Here is a 22,608-nt window from a genome sequence, read left to right on the forward strand (position 1 = left end):
CCACTTAAAAAAAATAAAAAAGGCATATTAAAGAGACATAGAAGCCATCCAGAATGCCCAAACTGAAACAAATTGAACAATAAAATAAGGATAGTATTGATATTTAATTACAAGCCAAAGAAAAATACTTACGAATCTATACTGATGTCAACACCTGAACAAAGAAATGGGGCCAGTGGGGGAGAAAAGTGACAGCATTTTCTTTCATAAGGATTTCAGTTATAAACACAGAAGGAATGTGAGAAATAGAAAAAGACCATCAGAACGCAACAGTACCCTGCTACAGGCAAGATAAGATCCACCAATGAGTAGAAAGAAATTTAAACAAACAGGATATTTGCATAGTCTCAAAATAGGCCCTCTTCCCTTCCCCACCCCACTCCTGAATCAATTACAAAGGAAAAATTAGTAACTTCTCTGTGGTGAATCCTGACTGACACCACCTCAGCCAAGGGATCAAGGTTAATATCACCACAGAGATCAACATGTACTTTTTCCCCCACCCTAAACCCAACGCGTTTTAGATAGAGAAAGCTATATTAGTAATAAAATGTTATTTGGTTTTGGTTTATAATAGTAAACATCTTTTCATAGCAACATAGTACTTTATATATAGCACTGTCAGTTCATAAAGTATTTTCACATGTTATTAGTATTTCTTTAATCCTCATAATAACTCTGTAACATTGATATTTCTAGCTATATATATTTTTTTAACCATCTGCATTTTCTAGATGAAATCAAAGTCTGGACAGGACAAATGATTTCCTTCAGGTCAAATGGTGAATTAATAGCAGAGCCAAGAATCAACCTCATGTGCTCTGAATTCAAGCCCAAACTTCTTTCCCAAGAAATGATCTTAAAAATAGTAGGAACTATGATTAATGATTATAAAGAGCTCTAGGTAAATATAGAGAATATTAGGCATTTTTACTTCATATTGATATTTATATATCTTATCTATAATATCTATTCATATATTCTAGAATATATGTCATGAAAATATATATGATAGTTTATTGTTCGACATATTTTTCAGAGTCCCTTTAATTCTAGTAAGAAAACCTAGAGGTTTCAAAGGCCATACTGGATCACTCCTATATGGCATTAGAAGGGAAAAAACCACCATCAGAGTCCAGGAGTTAAGCACTATGCATGTTCCATTTTGAGGCTGGAAAGATAGGGAAAAAAAATCTGAAGCTGTCTGCGCATAGGTAGAGTAAAGCAGATAAGATATTTAAAACTTGCAGAAACCAATTAGTAAGTTGACAGTTAAAAGAGAGTAATGCTCTTTTGTGATCATTCTGCTCTGACAGCCTGTCTATTCATATGCAGCTGGTACTGAATGCTTGATAATATAATTAACAATAAACTGAAAGTACAGATGGTCTAGATATGATCATTGTACTGCTTGCAAAATTTGGGTGCCAGTGTCTAACTCCAGGGGAGGACAACCCTCTATAGAGGGCACAAATAAACAGTTGTCCTGTAATAAGTTAATACTGAGTCATGGTCTTAACTGACAGTGAAGTCTTTCTTACTTGGTCCAAATTACTGTCTTTATTTAAAAGAGATACTCAGTGAGGTAAATTAGTCTTGTCAAATTCTCACCATTTACATTTTTCAAAGTAATTCCCACATTTAAGTGGTTGAAGGATAGAACTGGAAGAAGCTTCTCTTAATTTTAGAATAGAGATAAACAGCACAGTTGAATAATTCACAGCTTGATAATGCATGTGACAAAGTGAAAACTTTTTGATCACAAGGCCTTGAATACATAAATATTCAAGAAATAAAATATATAAATGTTGTATATTATAAATATATAAATATTTAGAAATAAAATTTAAAAGAATAAAATATACAACAATTTTTACCTCTTTAGGTATCAATACTGATATCAACAATATATCATTAGGACAAGATTATATAACATATTTTAGGACAAGAAACACCAGTTTCTATTGTATATGTTGGCCTGTTTGTAGAAAAGGTTAGGACTGAAAGACTCTTTTAAGTGAGAACTGTAGTTAAAATAGCATATTTCCTAAGTATTCTTTATCACCTGACCTTGCAGTTTGGCCTCACTGACTCCAAATTAAGTTCCAAGAAGCCGGATGCTTACCTCATGACCAGCACTTTCTTAGGTTCAGAGCAACAGTGAGATTTTTTGTTGCCATTTTGGCACTGAAGTCTGCAGGGGAAATAGACACTGCTTTAATAGATGTTCTGATTTGGAATGAGGTTGCAAAAACCCCTCCTCTTCCCAGCTCCTGATCTGTATGTAAGATGTACCCTTCCATCAGGGCCGGACCTGCATCTCTTGGCTCTCTGATCAAAGACTAAAACTTTTCTTTGGAAGCAAACTGAACCACGCTTGGTCTTGATCTACTGGCTCAAAAGATACCAGGCAGAAGGTGCCTTTTTGGGGACCGGCTGGGGAGGATCTGTAACAAAATATATGTGTTAGCACTGGGTTCAAGATGTAACAAAATGTGTAGTGTAGGACAGTGTCAAAAATGAAAGAGAAAGCCCGTGTATCGTCTGTATCCCTATTTCTAAAACAATGCTCTGTGAGGCTTTGAATAAATGTTTAATGATGATAATAACCAACAGAAACTGAGGAGACGGCTAGAAAAGACTTTAGGGTATACTTCAAATTAACTTTTCAAATCAGAGATCTGGCTTACACGGTAGTATTTTCATTCTTATACAAACCTCTGTTATTCAGCTATTGTTGACTTGCTCTGTTCCAGGCAGTATGCTAAGTGCTTGGGATGTAGAAATAAACTACAGCCTTTCTTTCTCAGAGCATATGAGAGTGTGGAGATACTGGGGAGAATGTGACCCTCCACATCAGCACTTAAAAATGCTCAATTCATTATGATTAACACACAAAAACACACACACTATCACATGCATGTAGAGCTATATTTTATTTTTGTTTATATTGGACTGGCCAAAAAGTTTGTTTGCATTTTTTCATAATGTGACCCTATATATATGAATCAGATTGTTTTAAATAACCTATCAGAAATATCTTTATAAATTATTACACATAGGGCCACCTCATTGTTTTTGATGGCTCTACCATGTGGATGTGTCATAATATGCCCAGTCCCTTACGAAATAGGTTATCCTGAATGTCCAAAGCTGCAGCAAGTCTATATCTTTACATACCTATGCTGGCTTTTCTATAGGATAGATTCCTCAACATGGTCTCTCTTGTATTTTAATGTGTCTGGCCCCACTCCTTCTGCCTTTTTCTTCTCAGGGTACAAACGTGATGTGTGAGCTGCCATCTTGTGTCTGCGTGCTAAGTTGCTTCAGTCATGTCCAACTCTTTGCGACCCTATGGACTAAAGCCTGCCAGGCTCCTCTGTCCATACGATTCTCCAGGCAAGAATAGTGGAGTGGGTTGCCATGCCCTCCTCCAGGCGAACTTCCAGACCCAGGGACTGAACCTGTGTCTCTTATGTCTCCTGCATTGGCAGGCAGGTTCTTTACCACTAATGCCACCTGGGAAGCCCAACATTAAGGTCTGGTAGCTTGAGTGTATCACAGTCATTTGCCTACATATGAATTTTAGAGTTCATTTTATATCTTGTGTCTAGGAGATAACTAGCTATCCTGACTGCCAGGGATATGGCATCAGAAAGAGCCTGTGTTTTTGATGACACTGATGAACATCTATATCAGCCCTGCCCTCCTTACCCGGAGACTTCTTGTGATGCAAGATAATTAAATATTATTATTCCCAAATCAGTGTCAGATGGGTTTCCTGTAGCTGAAAGTACTTTTAATTGGAACAAATGGTGGGAGCCCAATATTCTGGAATCAGTGAAACAAAACAGTTTTAATATTTGTTACTAACACACTTATGAAATGATCATAAATTACATTCTCAGGATTACTTTTCTGTGGATTAAAAACTCACAAAGAAACAATTTAAAATGGTAGAATTTATTTCATATAATGATATATATGTATACACATATACTATTTAAAAAATAATCATGTGGACTATAATCATTATAAAACATAAGTCAGCCTTAATTTAATATTATCAGAGTAAAAGAGCATGTAAAGTCAGTCTAACATTGTTGCATTTGCTTTTCAAAGTTAAGATACATAAAAGATTTAGCACATTGTATTTTATGTTTAGTTTTCATGTTACTATCATTAGGTATAAATACCCTTAGGAATGTGCCAACTTATAACTTACATTCAAATAACCAAAGTCCTATTACAATTACTAAAGTACGATAAATCACCTAAAATAAGTAATCTAAAAAAATACTAGCCTAAATTAAAACCCTGAGGAATTAAAATCTTTTTACATACACCATAGTTTTGGTTAAGTGCAATTCCATGTTTGTACTACTTTATTTAAGGTCATACTTGGTAAGGCATAGTCAAAATAAAATCTACCTAAATTGCCATCTAAATCTATATTTTATTTCTTGCAACACAGTTGTTTGTTTCTCCAAAAAAGTAGTTTCTGCATGTCGTTCTGGACCTCTTCACCACCTGCTGGCTTATTTGCTTTATATACAGTAGTCAAGCGCTGTGCACTAAGCTGAGCTGCCTTTATGTACGGTAGTTCAGACAAAGTGCACCTGAAGAACTACATGCTTGAGAGTTCATGTCCGTGTTCAATCATGGCATGCACAAACTGCTTGAAGACTCGGTCCATGTAGGTGGACTGCCTTGGCCAGATTCCCTCCAGAAAACCAATATGGCCTCCGTAAGAAGTAAGGACCAAAGCAACATTTGGGTTTTGCTTAGCAGTTTCTATTGGAATAGCTTGATGAAAAATGGGGGATGGTCAGGCGGGAGGGTGGATAAGAGAGGGGAAGGAGAGAGAAAAATATATATTAACTGTTGTTAGGAAAAGTGTGCAACTTTATCACTTCTAATCATTTTAAACCAAAATACCATTAAACAAATATTCATAATGAGTATGGCTAATCAAATAAGTCTAATTTATATCAACCACCCATATTCTTCTAACAGTTCATGTTCACATTCATGTACTGGATCATCATTTTTGGAAGAATCAATCGATTGGTTATAACAGAAGTACAGGCCTAGTCTTCTTTTGAGAAATTAAATAATTCAAGAAATGGTGAATACTTCCATTATGCTATAAGATTCCCACTTAGGTGTTACACGAAGGGAAAAACAAATCTTATTACCTTTGTGAGAGTTATAAATTCACTATGTATGACTTTGGTTAACTTGACATGAAGTTAGATTCCTGAGGCCAATTGGTGGCTGTGTTAAGAATCCAAAATTATAGATACAATTTATAAAAACATATATAGATAGCAAAAAAACAATGGCATAAAATACTCACCAGTGGTAACAGTGTTTATCTTTGGGTGGTAAAACATTGGTAATTATATTTTTTCTTCTCTGAATTTTTATTTATAGTTAAGCTCTCCCTACTCCACACCCTTCAATGGAACGGAAGGTAATTTTACTATAGGACAACTGAGACCAGTTCAAGAAAGGGCTGCCGCAGGACCCCAATTGCCTGTTTAAAACTGACCTTTCACTACATTCTTTGAAGAATAAACCTAGAGACCCTAAATCAAGGCCTAGGAAGCCAAGTCCTTGTCCTAAATGGGTCCTGAACTCAGATCCTTATCCAGCCAGCTACACCTAAAACAGAATATCTATCTTGGGATCAGATGTGAGAACTTAAGGGGAGGGGCAGATGAAATGACTTGATACTATTTTTGCTTTTCCTTTATCATCTTACATTAAGGGCTTAGATTTAAAGTGCTTCATTTGTCTCTGATGGAATTATTAAGAGCCCCACTTTCACATTCTGGATACACTCAGGAATTTCTAACACACTGATAGTTCCAGTCATGTCAGGAGAACAAAAGGCTGGGCCGTGGGAGTCATGTGAAAGATGTTGGCTGCCTGTGCTCTCAGAATGCAGACAATTGTCCACTATTTTCAGTGTGGCTTGGGAAAGAATAAGAAATAATGAGTCTATAAAAAAATAAAAAAATAAAAAAGAAATAATGAGTCTAAACTTCAACCAAGGTCAAAACAAGTTAAATGCTGGGAAATTTTTTTTGGTGGAAGAAGGGCCTGTGAAATATAAAAACAGATGCAGAAATACTAGACTTCCTTAATCCAATGAAAATAGGCTAAACAATCTCCATGTTATTCAACTGATATTAAAGTTCACAGTTTAGGGAATTTCCCGGTAGTCCAGTGGTTAGGACTCCACGTGCTCACTGCCGAGCGCCCAGGTTCAATTGCTGTTTGGGGACCTAAATTCCCACAAGGCTGTACAATGTGGCCAAAAAAAAAGTTTACAGTTTAATTTTTGATTTGTGGTCAAAGGCCAAGAGTTCCAGCTGTCTAAAACTACTTTGATTTAATCATAAATCACACAATGATATCCCCTAGAGAGGTGGGCTTCCCTGGTAGCTCAGACGGTAAAGCGTCTGCCTACAATGCGGGAGACCCAGGTTCGATCCCTGGGTTGGGAAGATCCCCTGGAGAAGGAAATGACAACCTACTCCAGTACTCTTCCCTGGAGAATCCCATGGACTGAGGAGCCTGGTAGGCTACAGTCCATGGGGTTGCAAAGCGTCATACACGACTGAGTGACTTCACTTCACTTCACTTCTTCAGAGAGATGGTAAAGTGACATTTTTAAAAAACTTTGGGGATTTTATGAAATTTTGGTAATACATATGTGCTGCGTTGGTACTCAGAATAGTTTATTTTAATAAAGTACTTGGGGAAATTTTTTTTAAATATTTAGGGGAGAAATAAGAAAAAGTTTTATAAGAAGCTTTGTGAAGTTTCATTAGAAAAAAATTAGAGGTCAAATCTATTTATCCTTAAGACAGGTATGATTTCTGATAGGCATCTTACATTGCTTTAATGTATGAACACAGGTACGTATATCTTTGTTACAAAATTCTGTATATCTTGAATTAAGAGAATGAGGAAGTTAACTTGGGCATAATTTTCTTCTATACAGTATCCAGGGGTAAAACAAACACTTTGCCTTCGAATATGACTTTATTGTCTGAATGTGCTACATTCATTGAGTTATCCAAGGACATCTTATTAATAAAGTCTCAAGCTCTCCTCTAGGTTTAAAAGGGGAGTAATATTCCCCTTTACAAAGCTTTCTGTATAAGAACCTCAGGAAGAAAACGCCAACTATGTCAATGTACTCTTGAGGTAAAGATACTGTAACATAGCCTGTCCAAAGAACAGATATTTGATAAGAAGGAAAGGTTGTAAGAATGAATACAAGCAAAATACTGAGAGCCATAATTTGTTCTGAGGCTCTCACAGTAGACTAGAGAAGAATATATGAAAATGTTTAAAGTGATCTGAAGCATTTGGATACTAAACTATGAATATCAAGCTATTTTTTTTCTGTTTATCACAGTGGAAACCAGCATATGAGTGACATTTTGTTTCTTATTATTGTATTTTCCCACAAAGAACATTATTTTTAAACAGTTGATTCATGTCAAAATGTATACAAAGATGTTAATTTACCATGACTGGGTGAAAAAACATCATCGACAGAATTGAGACACAACACTGGAATCCCTACTGACTTCAGTCTACGATTTGGACTGGCATCGGTGTAATAATCATCAATTGTCCGGTAGCCAAACATGACGGAAGTGAATCGCTTATCAAATTCTCTTATGGATTTAGCCTGAAAAACAGAAACCAACTATATATGTTCTTGGCATCAAAAGAGGAAATAAAAGTATTACATAAAGTTTCTCTCCTACCTTCATGACATGATCCATGTCAATTTGTTTTACAAACATATGCCGGTGCCTGGAAACAAAATTTCAAAAATAAAAAAGTCATTCCCATCTCAAACACACCTAATAATAAGTAACTTAGCACAGGACATAAAGTTGTTACTCAATAAAATATTTATTGACCTTCCCTGGTGGCTCAGTGGTAAACAATCTGCCTGCCAGTGCAGGAGATGTGGGTTTGATCCCTGGGTTGGGAAGATCCCCTGGAGGAGGGCATGGCAACCCACTCCAATATTCTTGCTTGGGAAATCCCATGGACAGAGGAATCCAGGGGGTTGCAAAGAATTGGACACGGCTTAGCAACTAAATAACAATAAACAACAACAAAATATTAATAATTACTTAATCAGACATAGCAGGAATAATAGCAAGTAATTGTTCTGAAGACTCTTTTTTAAAGATTATTTATGTATTTAATTTTTTTAAAGATTATGTGAAAGTGCTACACTCAATATGCCAGCAAATTTGGAAAACTCAGCAGTGGCCACAGGACTGGAAAAGGTCAGTTTTCATTCCAATCCCAAAGAAAGGCAATGCCAAAGAATGCTCAAACTACCGCATAATTGCACTCATCTCACACGCTAGTAAAGTAATGCTCAAAATTCTCCAAGCCAGGCTTCAGCAATACGTGAACTGTGAACTTCCTGATGTTCAAGCTGGTTTTAGAAAAGGCAGAGGAACCAGAGATCAAATTGCCAACATCTGCTGGATCATGGAAAAAGCAAGAGAGTTCCAGAAAAACATCTATTTCTGCTTTATTGACTATGCCAAAGCCTTTGACTGTGTGGATCACAATAAACTGTGGAAAATTCTGAAAGAGATGAGAATACCAGACCACCTGACCTGCCTCTTGAGAAATCTGTATGCAGGTCAGGAAGCAACAGTTAGAACTGGACATGGAACAAGACTGGCTCCAAATAGGAAAAGGAGTACATCAAGGCTGTATATTGTCACCCTGCTTATTTAACTTATATGCAGAGTACATCATGAGAAACGCTGGGCTGGAAGAAGCACAAGCTTGAATCAAGATTGCCGGGAGAAATATCAATAACCTCAGATATGCAGATGACACCACCCTTATGGCACAAAGTGAAGAGGAACTCAAAAGCCTCTTGATGAAAGTGAAAGAGGAGAGTGAAAAAGTTGGCTTAAAGCTCAACATTCAGAAAACGAAGATCATGGCATCCGGTCCCATCACTTCATGGGAAATAGATGGGGAAACAGTGGAAACAGTGTCAGACTTTATTTTTCTGGGCTCCAAAATCACTGCAGATGGTCACTGCAGCCATGAAATTAAAAGACGCTTACTCCTTGGAAGGAAAGTTGTGACCAACCTAGATAGCATATTGAAAAGCAGAGACATTACTTTGCCAACAAAGGTCTGTCTAGTCAAGGCTATGGTTTTTCCTGTGGTCATGTATGGATGTATGGACTGTGAAGAAGGCTGAGCGCCGAAGAATTGATGCTTTTGAACTGTGGTGTTGGAGAAGACTCTTGAGAGTCCCTTGGACTGCAAGGAGATCCAACCAGTCCATTCTGAAGGAGATCAGCCCTGGGATTTCTTTGGAAGGAATGATGCTAAAGCTGAAACTCCAGTACTTCGGCCACGTCATGCGAAGAGTTGACTCATTGGAAAAGACTCTGATGCTGGGAGGGATTGGGGGCAGGAGGAGAAGGGGACGACAGAGGATGAGATGGCTGGATGGCATCACTGACTTGATGGACGTGAGTCTGGGTGAACTCCGAGAGTTGGTGATGGACAGGGAGGCCTGGCGTGCTGCAATTCACGGGGTCGCAAAGAGTTGGACACGACTGAGTGACTGAACTGAACTGAACTGACCCCTGTATTGCCCCTCCCTCTATCCCTCTCTCCACTGGTAACCATTAGTTTGTTCTCTATCTGTAAGTCTGCTTCTTTTTTGTTTTATTCACTAGTTTGTTGTATTTTTTAGATTCCACACATAAGTGATACCATACAGTATATGAAGCACCTGAAGACATTTTTTTAAAGGTACTTTTTTCTTAATTACAAAGAAGCGACCAGTTGTGCAATAAACAAAAATGTTGTTTCGTAACAAACTACCTAGCCAATTTGGCCAAAAAGGCCCCCACTGAAGCCAGACGCTTTCAACTGGGTAAATCAACTGAAGATTTACTGTACTCTTTAAATTGGTGTACTGAAAATTAGGATTTATATTTTTGTGTACCTATTTTTAAATGTTGGTCATTTTTCTTGTATAACTCACATTTTAATCCAAATCCTTCACTTCACTTTTCTTGCTACTGTCCTCCATTTCAGTGACCATGAATAAAAATACGATTCTGTAGTATTTCTAGCAATATTTTATAGACAACATCCGTGATGTAACAAAGAGGTTGTTCTATAAAATTTATTTTAATTTAAAAAAAGAATAGGTTAAGTTTTTTTAAATAAAGTAATTTTTAATTAAGGTATGTACGTTGTTCTTTCATTAAAAAAAAAAAAAATTGGGCTGTGCCACTAGACAGAATCCTAACCACTAGACTGCCTGGGAACTCCCCAAAAAGTTGACAATGTCTCATGTCAACTTTCAGGGTAACAATGGTTTTCAATTAAGTTATGTGCAAATTTACTTTTTATTTAAAGTTGTCGATTCACTTTAAAATGCACAGTAACAATCATCAAAAAATAAACAGAAACATCCCATGTTCTTTGTTATCATACTGTTTAACTGTTAGAAGATAACTAAACAATCTGAGAAGGGGACGACAGAGGATGAGATGGCTAGATGGCATCACTGACTCGATGGACATGAGTTTGAGTGAACTCTGGGAGTTCGTGATGGACAGGGAGGCCAGGAGTGCTGTGATTCATGGGGTCACAAAGAGTTGGACACGACTGAGCGACTGAACTGAACTGAACTGAAACAATTTCAGAAAAAAACTAATTCACAGATAATATTTTGGTAATGTTAAGAATTGTGGGGGCTGAGAATATCCATATTTTAGGGGCATGCTCCTAAGCCTCTAAAACATATTATGTTCATAACACAAGCTTTAAAAAACATATCATTTAGCTCTGAAAACACTTAACACATTAGTTACTACCCAGGGGAGAATTAGGTAGTAATAAGATTAGCAACAAGTAGAAAATCCAGGGAAATAGCCCATAGTTATTCAACACATTCAATACTGTTTTTATTCTTTTAGAATAATTTAGAACAGTAATGAAATGGTGATCTTCAAAATGGGGCACAGAGACTAGAGGTTGTACAAGGTACATCGTGGTACAGAAAGAAAACATCAGAGCTCTTATCTATATTTTTAGCTTATACATAAAATCTTTTTATTTTTGTACATATTGAAATTGAAGGATTAATTTGTTACAGTATATAACATAATAGTGCATATAACAAATATACATATACATTAGCAGCGTTGTCCTCTAAAACATTTTACTGTGGCACTTACTCCAAAAAATCTGGAGACATTAGATGTTTAAAATGACTTACTTATTCACGGAAGACTGGAGGCAAGTTGTCAAATAATAATTAAAAAGCAGCCAGTTCAGTGGTTTCTCCAGTGACTCCGTGCAAGCAAAGATATTCCAACCAACTGAAAAAGTTGCAGCCGCCTTCAAAGGCGTTTTTGGTCCAATTTTGCCCAAATAATTTAAAAGCAGCATTCTAAAATGAGGAAAAACAAAACACAGTGATTAATTCATTCTATATCACAAGACATCCTGTTTCTAATTGTGGACTTTTAACTACGGAGAAGAAACATATAAACCAGTGTGTCTAACCCTTTATCTTGGAAAACCATGAAAATACCTTCTTTCTTTCCTTCTGTTCACATATTTATCTTGAGAATGGATAAATACGGATAGGGAATTTGAGAATGGGACAAAGCATACAGTTGTTAGTTAAATGTGTATCTTTCTTGGAGGTAAAACATCAGGAAAATCCATCGTAAGAGTGGTTTTCTTTTTTGAAAATTATATTGGGGTCTAGTAAAAATTTGCAATTCCCTGGCCCCTGGCCCCCTAGCTGAGTATTTAACTTATTATGGGAGGGGTGTTTCAGGCAAACTTTTTCTTTAAAGGGCCACAAAGCAAATGGGTTCTGGTGGCCCTAAAATCTCAGTCACAACCATCAATACTTAACCCTGTGACTGTATTTTAAAACAGCCGTAGACATGTGTGAAGGAATGGACATGGCTGTGTTTCAATAAAATATATATGGACATTGCAATTTGAGTTTCATATACTTTTCACATGTTGTGAAATAATAATTCTTTTCCAACCATTGAAAAATATAATAACCATTCTTGGCTCTTGCACAAAAACAGTCAGTCAGATTGGCCTCCGGGTTGTGGTTTGCCAATGCTTGGCACAGGTGAAAAATCACAAGGAGCGGTTTTCAAATGTGTTTGCACACTGAAGTCACCTGAGGAATTTTAAAAACTGATTGATCTGGGTCTCACCTTGAGACTCGGAGTAATTGGTCTGGATGGCCATTCCAATTGTCTACGCATCCTTGCTCCCTGGGCTTCCTAGGTGGTACTAATGATAAAGAACTGGTCTGCCAATGCAGGAGACATAAGAGATGCAGGTTTGATCCCTGGTTCGGGAAGATCCCCTGGAGGAGGGCATGGCAACCCACTCCAGTATTCTTGCCTGAAAAATCCCATGGACAGAGGAGCCTGGTGGGCTCAAGTCCATGGAGTCACAAAGAGCTGGACATGATTGAAGCAACTTGGCACACAGGCACGCCTCGCTCCCTACAGCTCCTTGTCTAGAGTTAGACTTCCTCAATTGTGGCAGAGCAATCAACCCTAAAGTCACTTGTTTTCTTTTCCTGCTCCCTCCTGCTGTTTGTCCTTATCTCCTTTCACATATTTTCCTCTTTTCCTTTTGTTCTATCATTTTTCCTGATTCTACTCTAGTTTTACTTTGGTAAAAGGGACAAGCATGGAATTTAACACAGTACACCAGAAATCCAAGTTTGACATTTACAACTAAGAGAAAGGATAATAGTATAAATTCTGTTTCTCCTATTTTCCATCCTTTATTTCTCCAATTGCTCAGGTTCTGAAATGAGTAAAAATTCTCTCTCATTCTTTTTTTTCCAACCCAGATGGACTACAGAGTGAATGAGATAAGATATTAGATCAAAAAATGGAGATTTCGGGGTTTGCTGGTTTTTTGGGTATTTTTGCTGTTGTTGAACGAGGTTTGTTGGAAATACTACAGCAAAAAGACAGAAATGGCTCCACGCTGTGTTTTGAAATTCATCCCAGCTGTAGACTAAGTGATCTGCAGGCTGGACAGGTGCCAAAAACCAAGAGCTTCAGCATTTCCATTATGTCAGAATCTCCTTCAGTGATTTCCTGATCCAGGGCAGAGACCTCAGGCTGGAGATTTCCCTTTTGAGAACAACTCTTCATAACGACTGCATTCCTTTTTTTATTGTACATGGCTCCCTAAGCTAGTTAAGGGATAAGGCTTCTCTCCTGCAAAGGGGTCATTCCAGTGTCTAGTTGTGGTGGCCCAGTTCTTTGGCTGGCAGTCAAGAGGTTTCTGTGAGGCTGGTGTAATGGGCAAATTGAAAGAGCTAGAAACGAACCTCGTAGGAGCAGGAAGCACCAAGAATAGCTGTGACCGAGTAGATGGGGACACTTCTTGGTTATTACTCAGGAGTAAAATAACATCAAGATATCACCCCATAAAAAGGCCATGTCACTTTGATAAGAAAAAGACTCCCTTTTTTCACCAAGAAAAAAAAAAGGCAGATAGAAAAGAGAAAGAACTCACAGATTAAGAGATTTAAGAGACATAATCTTTCCATATGTGGACTTTATTTGGCTCATGCCTCAAACAAACTGTAAAAACCAGCCAACAGATTGACAGTGAAATGAAATACTGACATCGAATATTTGATGACATTTAGGAATTACTGTTAGTTTTGTTCAGGTGTAATAATACACTGTGGTGGGTTGTTGTTATTGTTTCTTAAGAGACTCTACCTGTCAGAGACCCATAAATCTCTATAAATGATGTCTGAAAATTATTTTAATGTAATCAGAGTTGAGAAGGAATGGAGGGTAGATTATCCTTGAATTGACAGTCATTGAAGCTGGGGAGATGAATATATATGAGGAATCATACTCTTTCTACTCATATATACTTGGAAATTTCTATACATTTTTAAAGCTAGTCTAGGAACCCAATGGGAGACTGGAATGTGACCAGGTCTCCAGCAGCGTGGATTCCTTGGTGAGACTTAGTTCTGGCTCAAACTGCTGCTTGGTCCCAGGCATAACAGGCGTGGGGATTACCCAGTCTGGGCATAAGGGTCTTAGATGCTTTTGTCTGCTGCATCTCCAAAAGGAAAAAAATGTGTCAAGCTATAAACCACATCCCAGAGTGGTAAACCCACTTGGGAACATGTCACAGTGCTAGGCAGCTAGAAAGGGGACTTCCCTTTCAACAATTTACAAGACATTAATATTCAACCAGCTGCAAAGGCTAATGGTCAAGTTCTGCCTTCAGGCACTGAGACTTCAACTCGACAAGAATAGGCATTTCCCAGGAGCCTCTGAATAAAGAATCAGGGCCTGTTTACGTAAAGTCTGGCTTTTTAAAAATTCAAGAATTTATATGATTAAGGGAAGAAAGTTCAGCTGCCACCCTGTCCTTTAAGGTTCTCATTATGGGGCAAAGGAAAAAGTGAAATACTTTTCTTTAAGCACAATTCACAGATTTTGTCTGGGTTTTCTGCACTGATTCAGACTTCTTCCTTTTTAGTAGGTCAAGTCCGACCTTCCATGCTAATGTAAGAAACGTATTCTTTCCTTCTTAGTTTTATGCTTATCAGAATCTAAAAAACTATGGTGAGAGCCAATCTTTCAGAGCCTATCATTTGTAAAGCTGTTCATTTTCAAGTTAGCATGCTCCCAAGACATTTTGAAAATTGACAGATAAATTGATTATAGAATTAAGAAAAAATATTTTCTGTTTCCATGTGTTTGCTGATTTTGGACAATGGTTTAGGTCCTCTAAGCACAGCAAAATGCCATATAATAAAAATTTTGATTTTTATTAAAGCTCACTATTACTACAACAACAACAACAACAAAAAACACAAAAAAAATTAGCACAAATGAGGCTAGGCTTCCCTGATGGCTCAGATGGTAAAGAATCTACCTGCAATGACGGTGACTCGGGTTCGCTCCCTGAGTCAGGAAGATCCCCCTAGAGAAAGGAATGGCAACCCACCTCAGTATTGTTGCCTGGAGAATACCATGGACAGAGGAGTCTGGTGAGCTACATACAGTCTGTGGGGTCGCAGAGAGTCAGACACAACTGAGCAACTAACATTTTCATCTAACCATATGTGATGAAATATGAGCAACCCAAACATTTGCTTTTAAATGCCCATGTAGCTTATGGTCATCAGAAAGAGGCAGGCACTAGGACCACTTCCCTCTAGGACATTTTAGAAAAGAAAAATCTTACCCTCCCATTGACACTCCTGCTGCCAGAAATGGAGCAGAAGGGTACAGACTGTGGATGTGGTGAATGACTGTCTCCAAGTCTTCAGTGTTCGAACAACAGTAAGTCCTTGGCGTCTGCAAGCAACGACAGGTAAAGCACAAAAATTAAAATTGGGAGGGGAATCATTTGTGTAACACAGAAATGTAAAAAAGAGCAAAAAGTCATAACTGGGAGAAAATGACCTTTGTTTGCACACACTATATGAGTCAGGATAATTTTCCATTTTCTGTCTTGCAGTTCAAATTTATGCCATTTAGAGTCAGTACTACCCGAGTTGGCACTAACAAAAGACTCTGATCACACAAGGAAGCCTGGAGGGAAATGGGACAAGACCAATATAAATACCTTAAATTAGACAGATACGCAATACTCTATTCAAATGTGTCTCTAACTAAAGAACAGAGTCAATTTAGGAAGAAAAAGTGGAGAATGATACTTTTTTATAGGAAACCAACAACAACTTAGGCCTGACAATGCCAAAGCAATTATTTTTTTAATATATAATTTTATTTATTTATTTTTATTTTTGGCTGTGCTGGGTCTTCGTTGCTGTGTAGGCTTTTTTCTAGTTGTGGCAAGCAGGCACTACTCCAGCTAGGCTCTAGGTGCGTGCAGGCTTCAGTAGCTACAGCATACGGCAGCAGTTAGCTGTTTCATGGCATGTGGGATCTTCCTGGACCACAGATCAAACCCTTGTCTCCTGCACTGGCAGGCATATTCTTTACCACTGGGCCACTAGGAAAGCCCCAAAGTAATTCTTATTAAAAAAAAAAACAACACAATCAAGCAAACAAAAAAGGTTTTCAATAATCCACAAAAAAATCTAAACTGTAACTCCTTCCTGCTCAGGTATAACCTGAGTGCTGTCTACCAGTGAAGGAGTGTGGTTTTTTTTCTGACACTGCCTTCACTCTAGATCAAGCAACATGCAGTCTGCTTTATTAATTAGATATTTTCTTTTTCAATAAGACTTCCATATAACCCCAGCTGCGCGACACTGAAAACAGACACTTAAAATGTTAAAATATGTAAAGCTGATTATGCCTCAATACATAATGCATTAAAACAAATGATTTTCATGTGAACTCCATCAATAAGGGCTCTGTTTCCAGCAGAAAAGCTTCACAGATGCTTTATTTGAGATCTGGGAGCAGAGGGCAATCCTGTCTGTACAATGTATGTGAGAGTGTGTGCATGAATAAAGTATGCATGAGATAAAATAACTAGAAACCTAACAACAAAGAGATAAATCTGGTAACATTGCCCTAATAAAAAAGCCGAAACCAGTTATCTGTACAACCCGGATGGTAATATTCCAATAAAATATGAACGGAAGGTTATGTGTCACCCACCATTCAATCACTAATGCGTAGTCTGAGAAAACTTCAATTTTCACTGATCCCTGCAACTAAACTCAAGGTTAAAACACTCCTATTGCCTAGTACCATCTTTTTGAGATCTGCAAATATAAAACTCTCCAAAAGACAAATGTTAACCTCACAGTATTTACAATGGCTAACATTTATTGAATAATTAAATTTGTGCCCACAAAACCCCAAGGCAGATCCTATTTAGGAAACTGAGTTATTAATAGAAAATTGAGTTTAGAGAGGTTAAATAATTCCTGTAAACTCATGAACAGCTAATACACGATGAAGCTGAGATACTTCCAAAAATACTTTGTGATTAAATGCATTTGAGGGGCACAAATTCAATGTAAAATCTAAACAGACCAGTGTCTACTACCATGCTTATTCATAGTAACTGCAGAATTTGTCACAAAAATTCAGGTGAAAAAAATATCCTTCTTTAGCATTTTTACTGTATTTGTGTTTATTCACACTGCATAGCTTTAAATTTTCTGTATTATTTAATATAAACAGTTACCAACACATATTCTTGTTATGCAGGCTTCAAGTGAAGTAAGTGTATACATGTGTATACACACTTGCACACACAGATACATGAACATACACACAGAGTTGGTGGTGGTGGTTTAATCTCATGCCTGACTCTTTGTGACCCCATGGTCTATAGCCCACCAAGCTCCTCTGTCCATGGAATTCTCCAGGCAAGAATACTGGAATGAGTTGCCATTTCCTTCTCCAAGAGGATCTTCCTGACCTAGGGATTGAATCCACATCTGCACTGCAGGCAGATTCTTTACCACTGAGCCACCAGGAAAGCACACACAGAGTTGCTGCTGCTGCTGCTGCTAAATCACTTCAGTCATGTCCAACTCTGTGTGACCCCATAGACAGCAGCCCACCAGGCTCCCCCGTCCCTGGGATTCTCCAGGCAAGAACACCGGAGTGGGTTGCCATTTCCTACTCCAATGCATGAAAGTGAAAAGTCAAAGTGAAGTCGCTCAGTCGTGTCCAACTCCTAGCGACCCCAGGGACTGCAGCCCACCAGGCCCCTCCGTCCATGGGATTTTCCAGGCAAGAGTAGTGGAGTGGGGTGCCATTGCCTTCTCTGCACACAGAGTTAGGGTATGATTAAAAATGGCCAGGGGAAATTATTAGGATCTTAGTGCCAATGCCTGTGGATAACAGCTGTTTCCTTATTTACAAGTGGGAAACCCAAAGCTCCATAAGGTTGGGTAATTTACCAAAAGTCACAAAGTAGCAAAGCTCAGGGTTTATGTTTGTAGTAAGTAAACTCCTTCTCATAAAGCACTAGGATTCCATGAGATACGTAATAAGCAAATCGATTATCTGGGACCCTCAGAGATAGGAGCTTCTTTTTCCCTTCATGTTTTTCTCCCAAATGGATTACACTGAGTTGGAAACCAATAAAGCTGGTGTGGAAATGTTAGGTAGTTAGAATAGGAAAAAGGAGTCCAGAATGGCGGTGGCTGAAAGACAAGGAAGGGAAAAGCCCGCGAAAATAGAACAGAGGAAGGTCTGAGGATCTGAGTGAGAACCTCAGGTAGAACAAATAGCACTCCTAGCTAGCCCAATTTACATAGGAGGGGCCCGGCGCAGGGTGGGGGGGGGGTGCAGGGAGCGGGGGTCGGCGGGGCGGGGAGGGGGTGGGAGGGGGGGGGTGTCGCGGGGGCGGGTAAGAAACATATAAGAAGAGGAGCCAAAGGGCCAGGGGTCTCTCTTCTGAGAGCACACCTTCTCTTTCTCTTTCCCGCGCGCACGCTCTCTCGCTCTTCACTTCGCATCTTTTTGGGTTGGCATGCCCTCACACCTTGAGGATGTATTTTCCTTTATTTTCTAAATAAAACTGAGCTGCAACACTGTCTGAGAGCTGTGACGCGCCGAGGGCTTTAACGTCCATCGCTTCACATTTTTGTTGTGACGAGACAGAACCGAGGAAATTACACACTCCCCTAACATCTATTTAACCTGGCTGAAACAACCTCGACGTGGCCCCCGGCAAAGAGGAGGCCAAGCAAAGCAGGAGCCCAACTCAGCGAAAGCTCCCACGGTGGAAGCGGAACGTGAAGAAAACCCAGCGCAGGGGAAGCGACAAGAAGCCCAGTGTGCTGGAAACCGGAACAGCGAAAAACTAACTCAGCAGAAAGCTCACGTGGCTATCTCAGATTCCAGAAGACCTCCAGTTAAGGCCCTCGCTGCTATGGCTGGAGGGACATATGCCTAACAAAATCTTAATTCCTTTAAAATCTCTCGTTTCTTGTTTCCTCAAACCCCGCCAAGACCAGGCGAGCGGCAGTGGGCACAAGCGAGGGACTCTGGAGAGGCTACTTCTCAGTATGTCCCAAAGGCTCCACTCTCTGCTGAGCCCCAGTAGCTGTTACCCCAGGTGGTGGGGGTTCTTCTGTCCTTAATCTTCTTTGTGCCAAGGATCAAGCCAATGAAAACTGTGAGCACAGGTCAGGTATTCAGCAGATTTTCCAGCAGGCTACGAAGGGGATTCCTTGGCACATTTTTTCTTCTGCTTTTTCCTCCCATCCTTCAGCTCCTCTCTCCTGGGACTTAAGCCTGGCCAAAACCCATGATGAGTGGCTTCAGGACCTAATGAAGCTCAGGCTCTGATGTCTCATTGCAAAAATTCAGTGAGAGACACAGCAATAGGTGAGAGGTGGATTTGTTAGGATTCAGAGAGAAGTACACTCTTCAGAGTGTGGACCATTGCAGAGGGCAAGTGCTTCCACCAAAGGAATTCGGTCTGGCTAGGTTTTGCAAGCTGGGTGAATTCATATGCTAATGAGTGGGAGGATCATCCCAACCACGGGGGAACCACTCACTTTTCTGTCTTTTGACAGTGCCTTGGAGCTGTTCTGTAATGCTCAAAATTCTCCAAGCCAGGCTTCAGCAATATGTGAACCATGAGCTTCCTGATGTTCAAGCTGGTTTTAGAAGAGGCAGAGAAACCAGAGATCAAATTGCCAACATCTGCTGGATCATGGAAAAAGCAAGAGAGTTCCAGAAAAACATCTATTTCTGGTTTATTGACTATGCCAAAGCCTTTGACTGTGTGGATCACAATAAACTGTGGAAAATTCTGAAAGAGATGAGAATACCAGACCACCTGACCTGCCTCTTGAGAAATCTGTATGCAGGTCAGGAAGCAACAGTTAGAACTGGACATGGAACAACAGACTGGTTCCAAATAGGAAAAGGAGTATGTCAAGGCTGTATATTGTCACCCTGCTTATTTAACTTATATGCAGAGTACATCATGAGAAATGCTGGACTGGAAGAAGCACAAGCTGGAATCAAGATTGCCGGGAGAAATATCAATAACCTCAGATATGCAGATGACATCATCCTTATGGCAGAAAGTGAAGAGGAACTAAAAAGCCTCTTGATGAAAGTTAAAGAGGAGAGTGAAAAAGTTGGCTTAAAGCTCAACATTCAGAAAATGAAGATCATGGCATCTGGTCCCATCACTTCATGGGAAATAGATGGGGAAACGGTGGAAACAGTGTCAGATTTTATTTTTTGGGCTCCAAAATCACTGCAGATGGTGATTGCAGCCATGAAATTAGAAGACGCTTACTCCTTGGAAGGGAAGTTATGACCAACCTAGATAGCATATTGAAAAGCAGAGACATTACTTTGCCAACAACGGTCCATCTAGTCAAGGCTCTGGTTTTTCCTGTGGTCATGTATGGATGTGAGAGTTGGACTGTGAAGAAGGCTGAGCGCCAAAGAATTGATGCTTTTGAACTGTGGTGTTGGAGAAGACTCTTGAGAGTCCCTTGGACTGCAAGGAGATCCAACCAGTCCATTCTGAAGGAGATCAGCCCTGGGATTTCTTTGGAGGGAATGATGCTGAAGCTGAAACTCCAGTACTTTGGCCACCCTCATGCAAAGAGTTGACTCATTGGAAAAGACTCTGATGCTGGGAGGGATTGGGAGCAGGAGGAGAAGGGGACGACAGAGGATGAGATGGCTAGATGGCATCACTGTCTGAATGAACTCTGGGAGTTGGTGATGGACAGGGAGGCCTGGTGTGCTGCGATTCATGGGGTTGCAAAGAGTCGGACACGACTGAGCGACTGATCTGATCTGATCTGATCTGGAGCTGTTCTGCCACCTCTGGGTGTGTCATTTAGCTTACAAATGGGGGATTAAGGTTTAGTTGAATTTGACTTGTCATCTTGGACCCAACTGATTTTAATCGGTTTATGTTATGCCCCTGTGCTGTGTCATTCTTTCAAAAGTTGTGCCTGGCCCCCTTCCCTCCTGTTTCATGCTCTTTTCCAGAGCCCCGTCCAGGCCCACAATGTTGCCTCTACAATCTTCTGGAGGAACAACCAAAAAATAGCTGGTCCTTGGGAGGGAAATACTGTATAATATCCAATCCCTCTAGATATTCAGGCCTTTATCTTCCATGTTTCCTACAACATGTGCAACATCAGCATCTGTTGGTGAACCTGCTAGGTGGGTGATGGGCACACAATGCCTGCTAGAAGTCCATCAGTTGGCATCCCTTCAAAGGCAATTGGGCTCCCAGGGATAATGTTTGCCACTTTGGGAGTTAGCCCTGCAGGCCGTTTGGGCCCAAACCCTTACCACCCTTCTCCTAAAGTTACAATCATACCTCCGGATTAAATGTCCACTCCACTTTTATGGAACATCTGGTCTTTTGCCTCTTACCAATTTGTTCTTAAGCCAATTATTAACTCCTACAACTAGGACCCTGCCCCCATGTAGGCAACATCACTCCACCCAGCCTAATTATTAAAATATTTTAATGCCCCTAACAGGGCCAGATAACCCACTCCTTTGTCATTACTTCTGTTACTACCTAAAGTGGGTCTATGACAACGAAATGTTTACCATTGGAGACACCTTAACCTGCTCTTATGGAGGACTAGGGGAGGAAATCAGTCACTTACAATCACTTAGAGCAGTAAGAGGATAAGGCTTATGACCACTTCACCAGGTTCTCAGTCTCAGGGCACAGGCTTGGATTGTTTCACGTCATGATATCTATTCCCATCTGTGGTGAAGAAACTGGTAATGAGTTAAAATTACAACCCCTTAATTTTACCCAGCATTGGTCACACTGGAGACCTTGGGGATACTCAACTCCAGTCTGGGGGGTCCCAGGAGGTCAACCTTCTTTGACCTGCTTAGGGATCTGGACCTCGAAAGGTTGTCACACCTCAACCTGCTTGGGGATCCACCAGTTCAGGGGTTGCAGGAGGTCTTCACGCCTCAACCTGCCCAGGAACCCAATTTTCTGGAGGCCGACCTGCCTCAACCTGCCCAGGGGCTCAATCTCCAGGAGGCTGTCACACCTCAGTCTGTCTGGGGATCTGCACCCTGACCAAGGGACGCCTGGCTCTCAGGCTGCAACAGTACTGGGTAGGATAAGCTTCAGAAAGACTCTCTCCTAAGGAAGTCCATCCATGGAAATAGAAGGAAGCCTATTACTTGTGGGACTATGCCCAGTCTCAGCAATAACTCAGGACCCCAACAAGAACACCACTGCCTTTCTGGAAAGGCTAAAAGAGGCCCTCCAAAAGTTTACCAATCTGGACTTGGACTCTTATGAGGGACAGGTGATTTTAAAGGACAAATTCCTGTCCCAATGTGCATCAGATATCAGAATAAAGTTACAACAGCTACAGCAGCAGGACTCTGCTGCCTCTTTAGATGAGATGGTCCAGACAGCCACCAATACCTTTTATAACAGAGAACAGGAGAAGGAGGCTAAGGCCCAGGAGAGGGAGAAAAGAAAAGAGACAAGGCATGCCCAGATGCTGGCTGCCTTCCAGAGAAGCCCTATGGCAAACCCCAAGTCCTTGAAGGACAAGGC

The 22,608-nt window shown here is 39.9% G+C and overlaps 1 protein-coding gene and 1 non-coding gene across 3 annotated transcripts in view; one reads left to right on the forward strand and one right to left on the reverse strand.

The window, feature by feature from the left end:
* Positions 1–3,947: 3,947 nt before the first annotated feature.
* ABHD3 (abhydrolase domain containing 3, phospholipase) overlaps positions 3,948–22,608 on the reverse strand; it is a 59,171-nt gene continuing 40,510 nt past the window's right edge. The window contains exons 5-9 of one of the 2 annotated variants that reach the window (XM_006079191.4): positions 15,325–15,437; positions 11,321–11,494; positions 7,794–7,842; positions 7,549–7,714; positions 3,948–4,806 (exon numbers count right to left, since the gene is read on the reverse strand). In XM_006079191.4, coding sequence (XP_006079253.1) covers positions 4,628–4,806; positions 7,549–7,714; positions 7,794–7,842; positions 11,321–11,494; positions 15,325–15,437 — 681 coding nt within the window. In that variant the 3' untranslated portion in view covers positions 3,948–4,627. Of the gene's footprint in view, positions 5,278–7,548; positions 7,715–7,793; positions 7,843–11,320; positions 11,495–15,324; positions 15,438–22,608 lie in introns of both variants that reach the window. The other variant, XM_025273738.3, reaches the window with a different exon arrangement.
* TRNAC-ACA lies at positions 6,444–6,515 on the forward strand. Its single transcript has one exon. It is a non-coding gene; the product is annotated as a tRNA-Cys (tRNA).

This window comes from Bubalus bubalis, chromosome 22, assembly GCF_019923935.1.
Source record: "Bubalus bubalis isolate 160015118507 breed Murrah chromosome 22, NDDB_SH_1, whole genome shotgun sequence".
NCBI classification, from domain to species: domain Eukaryota; kingdom Metazoa; phylum Chordata; class Mammalia; order Artiodactyla; family Bovidae; genus Bubalus; species Bubalus bubalis.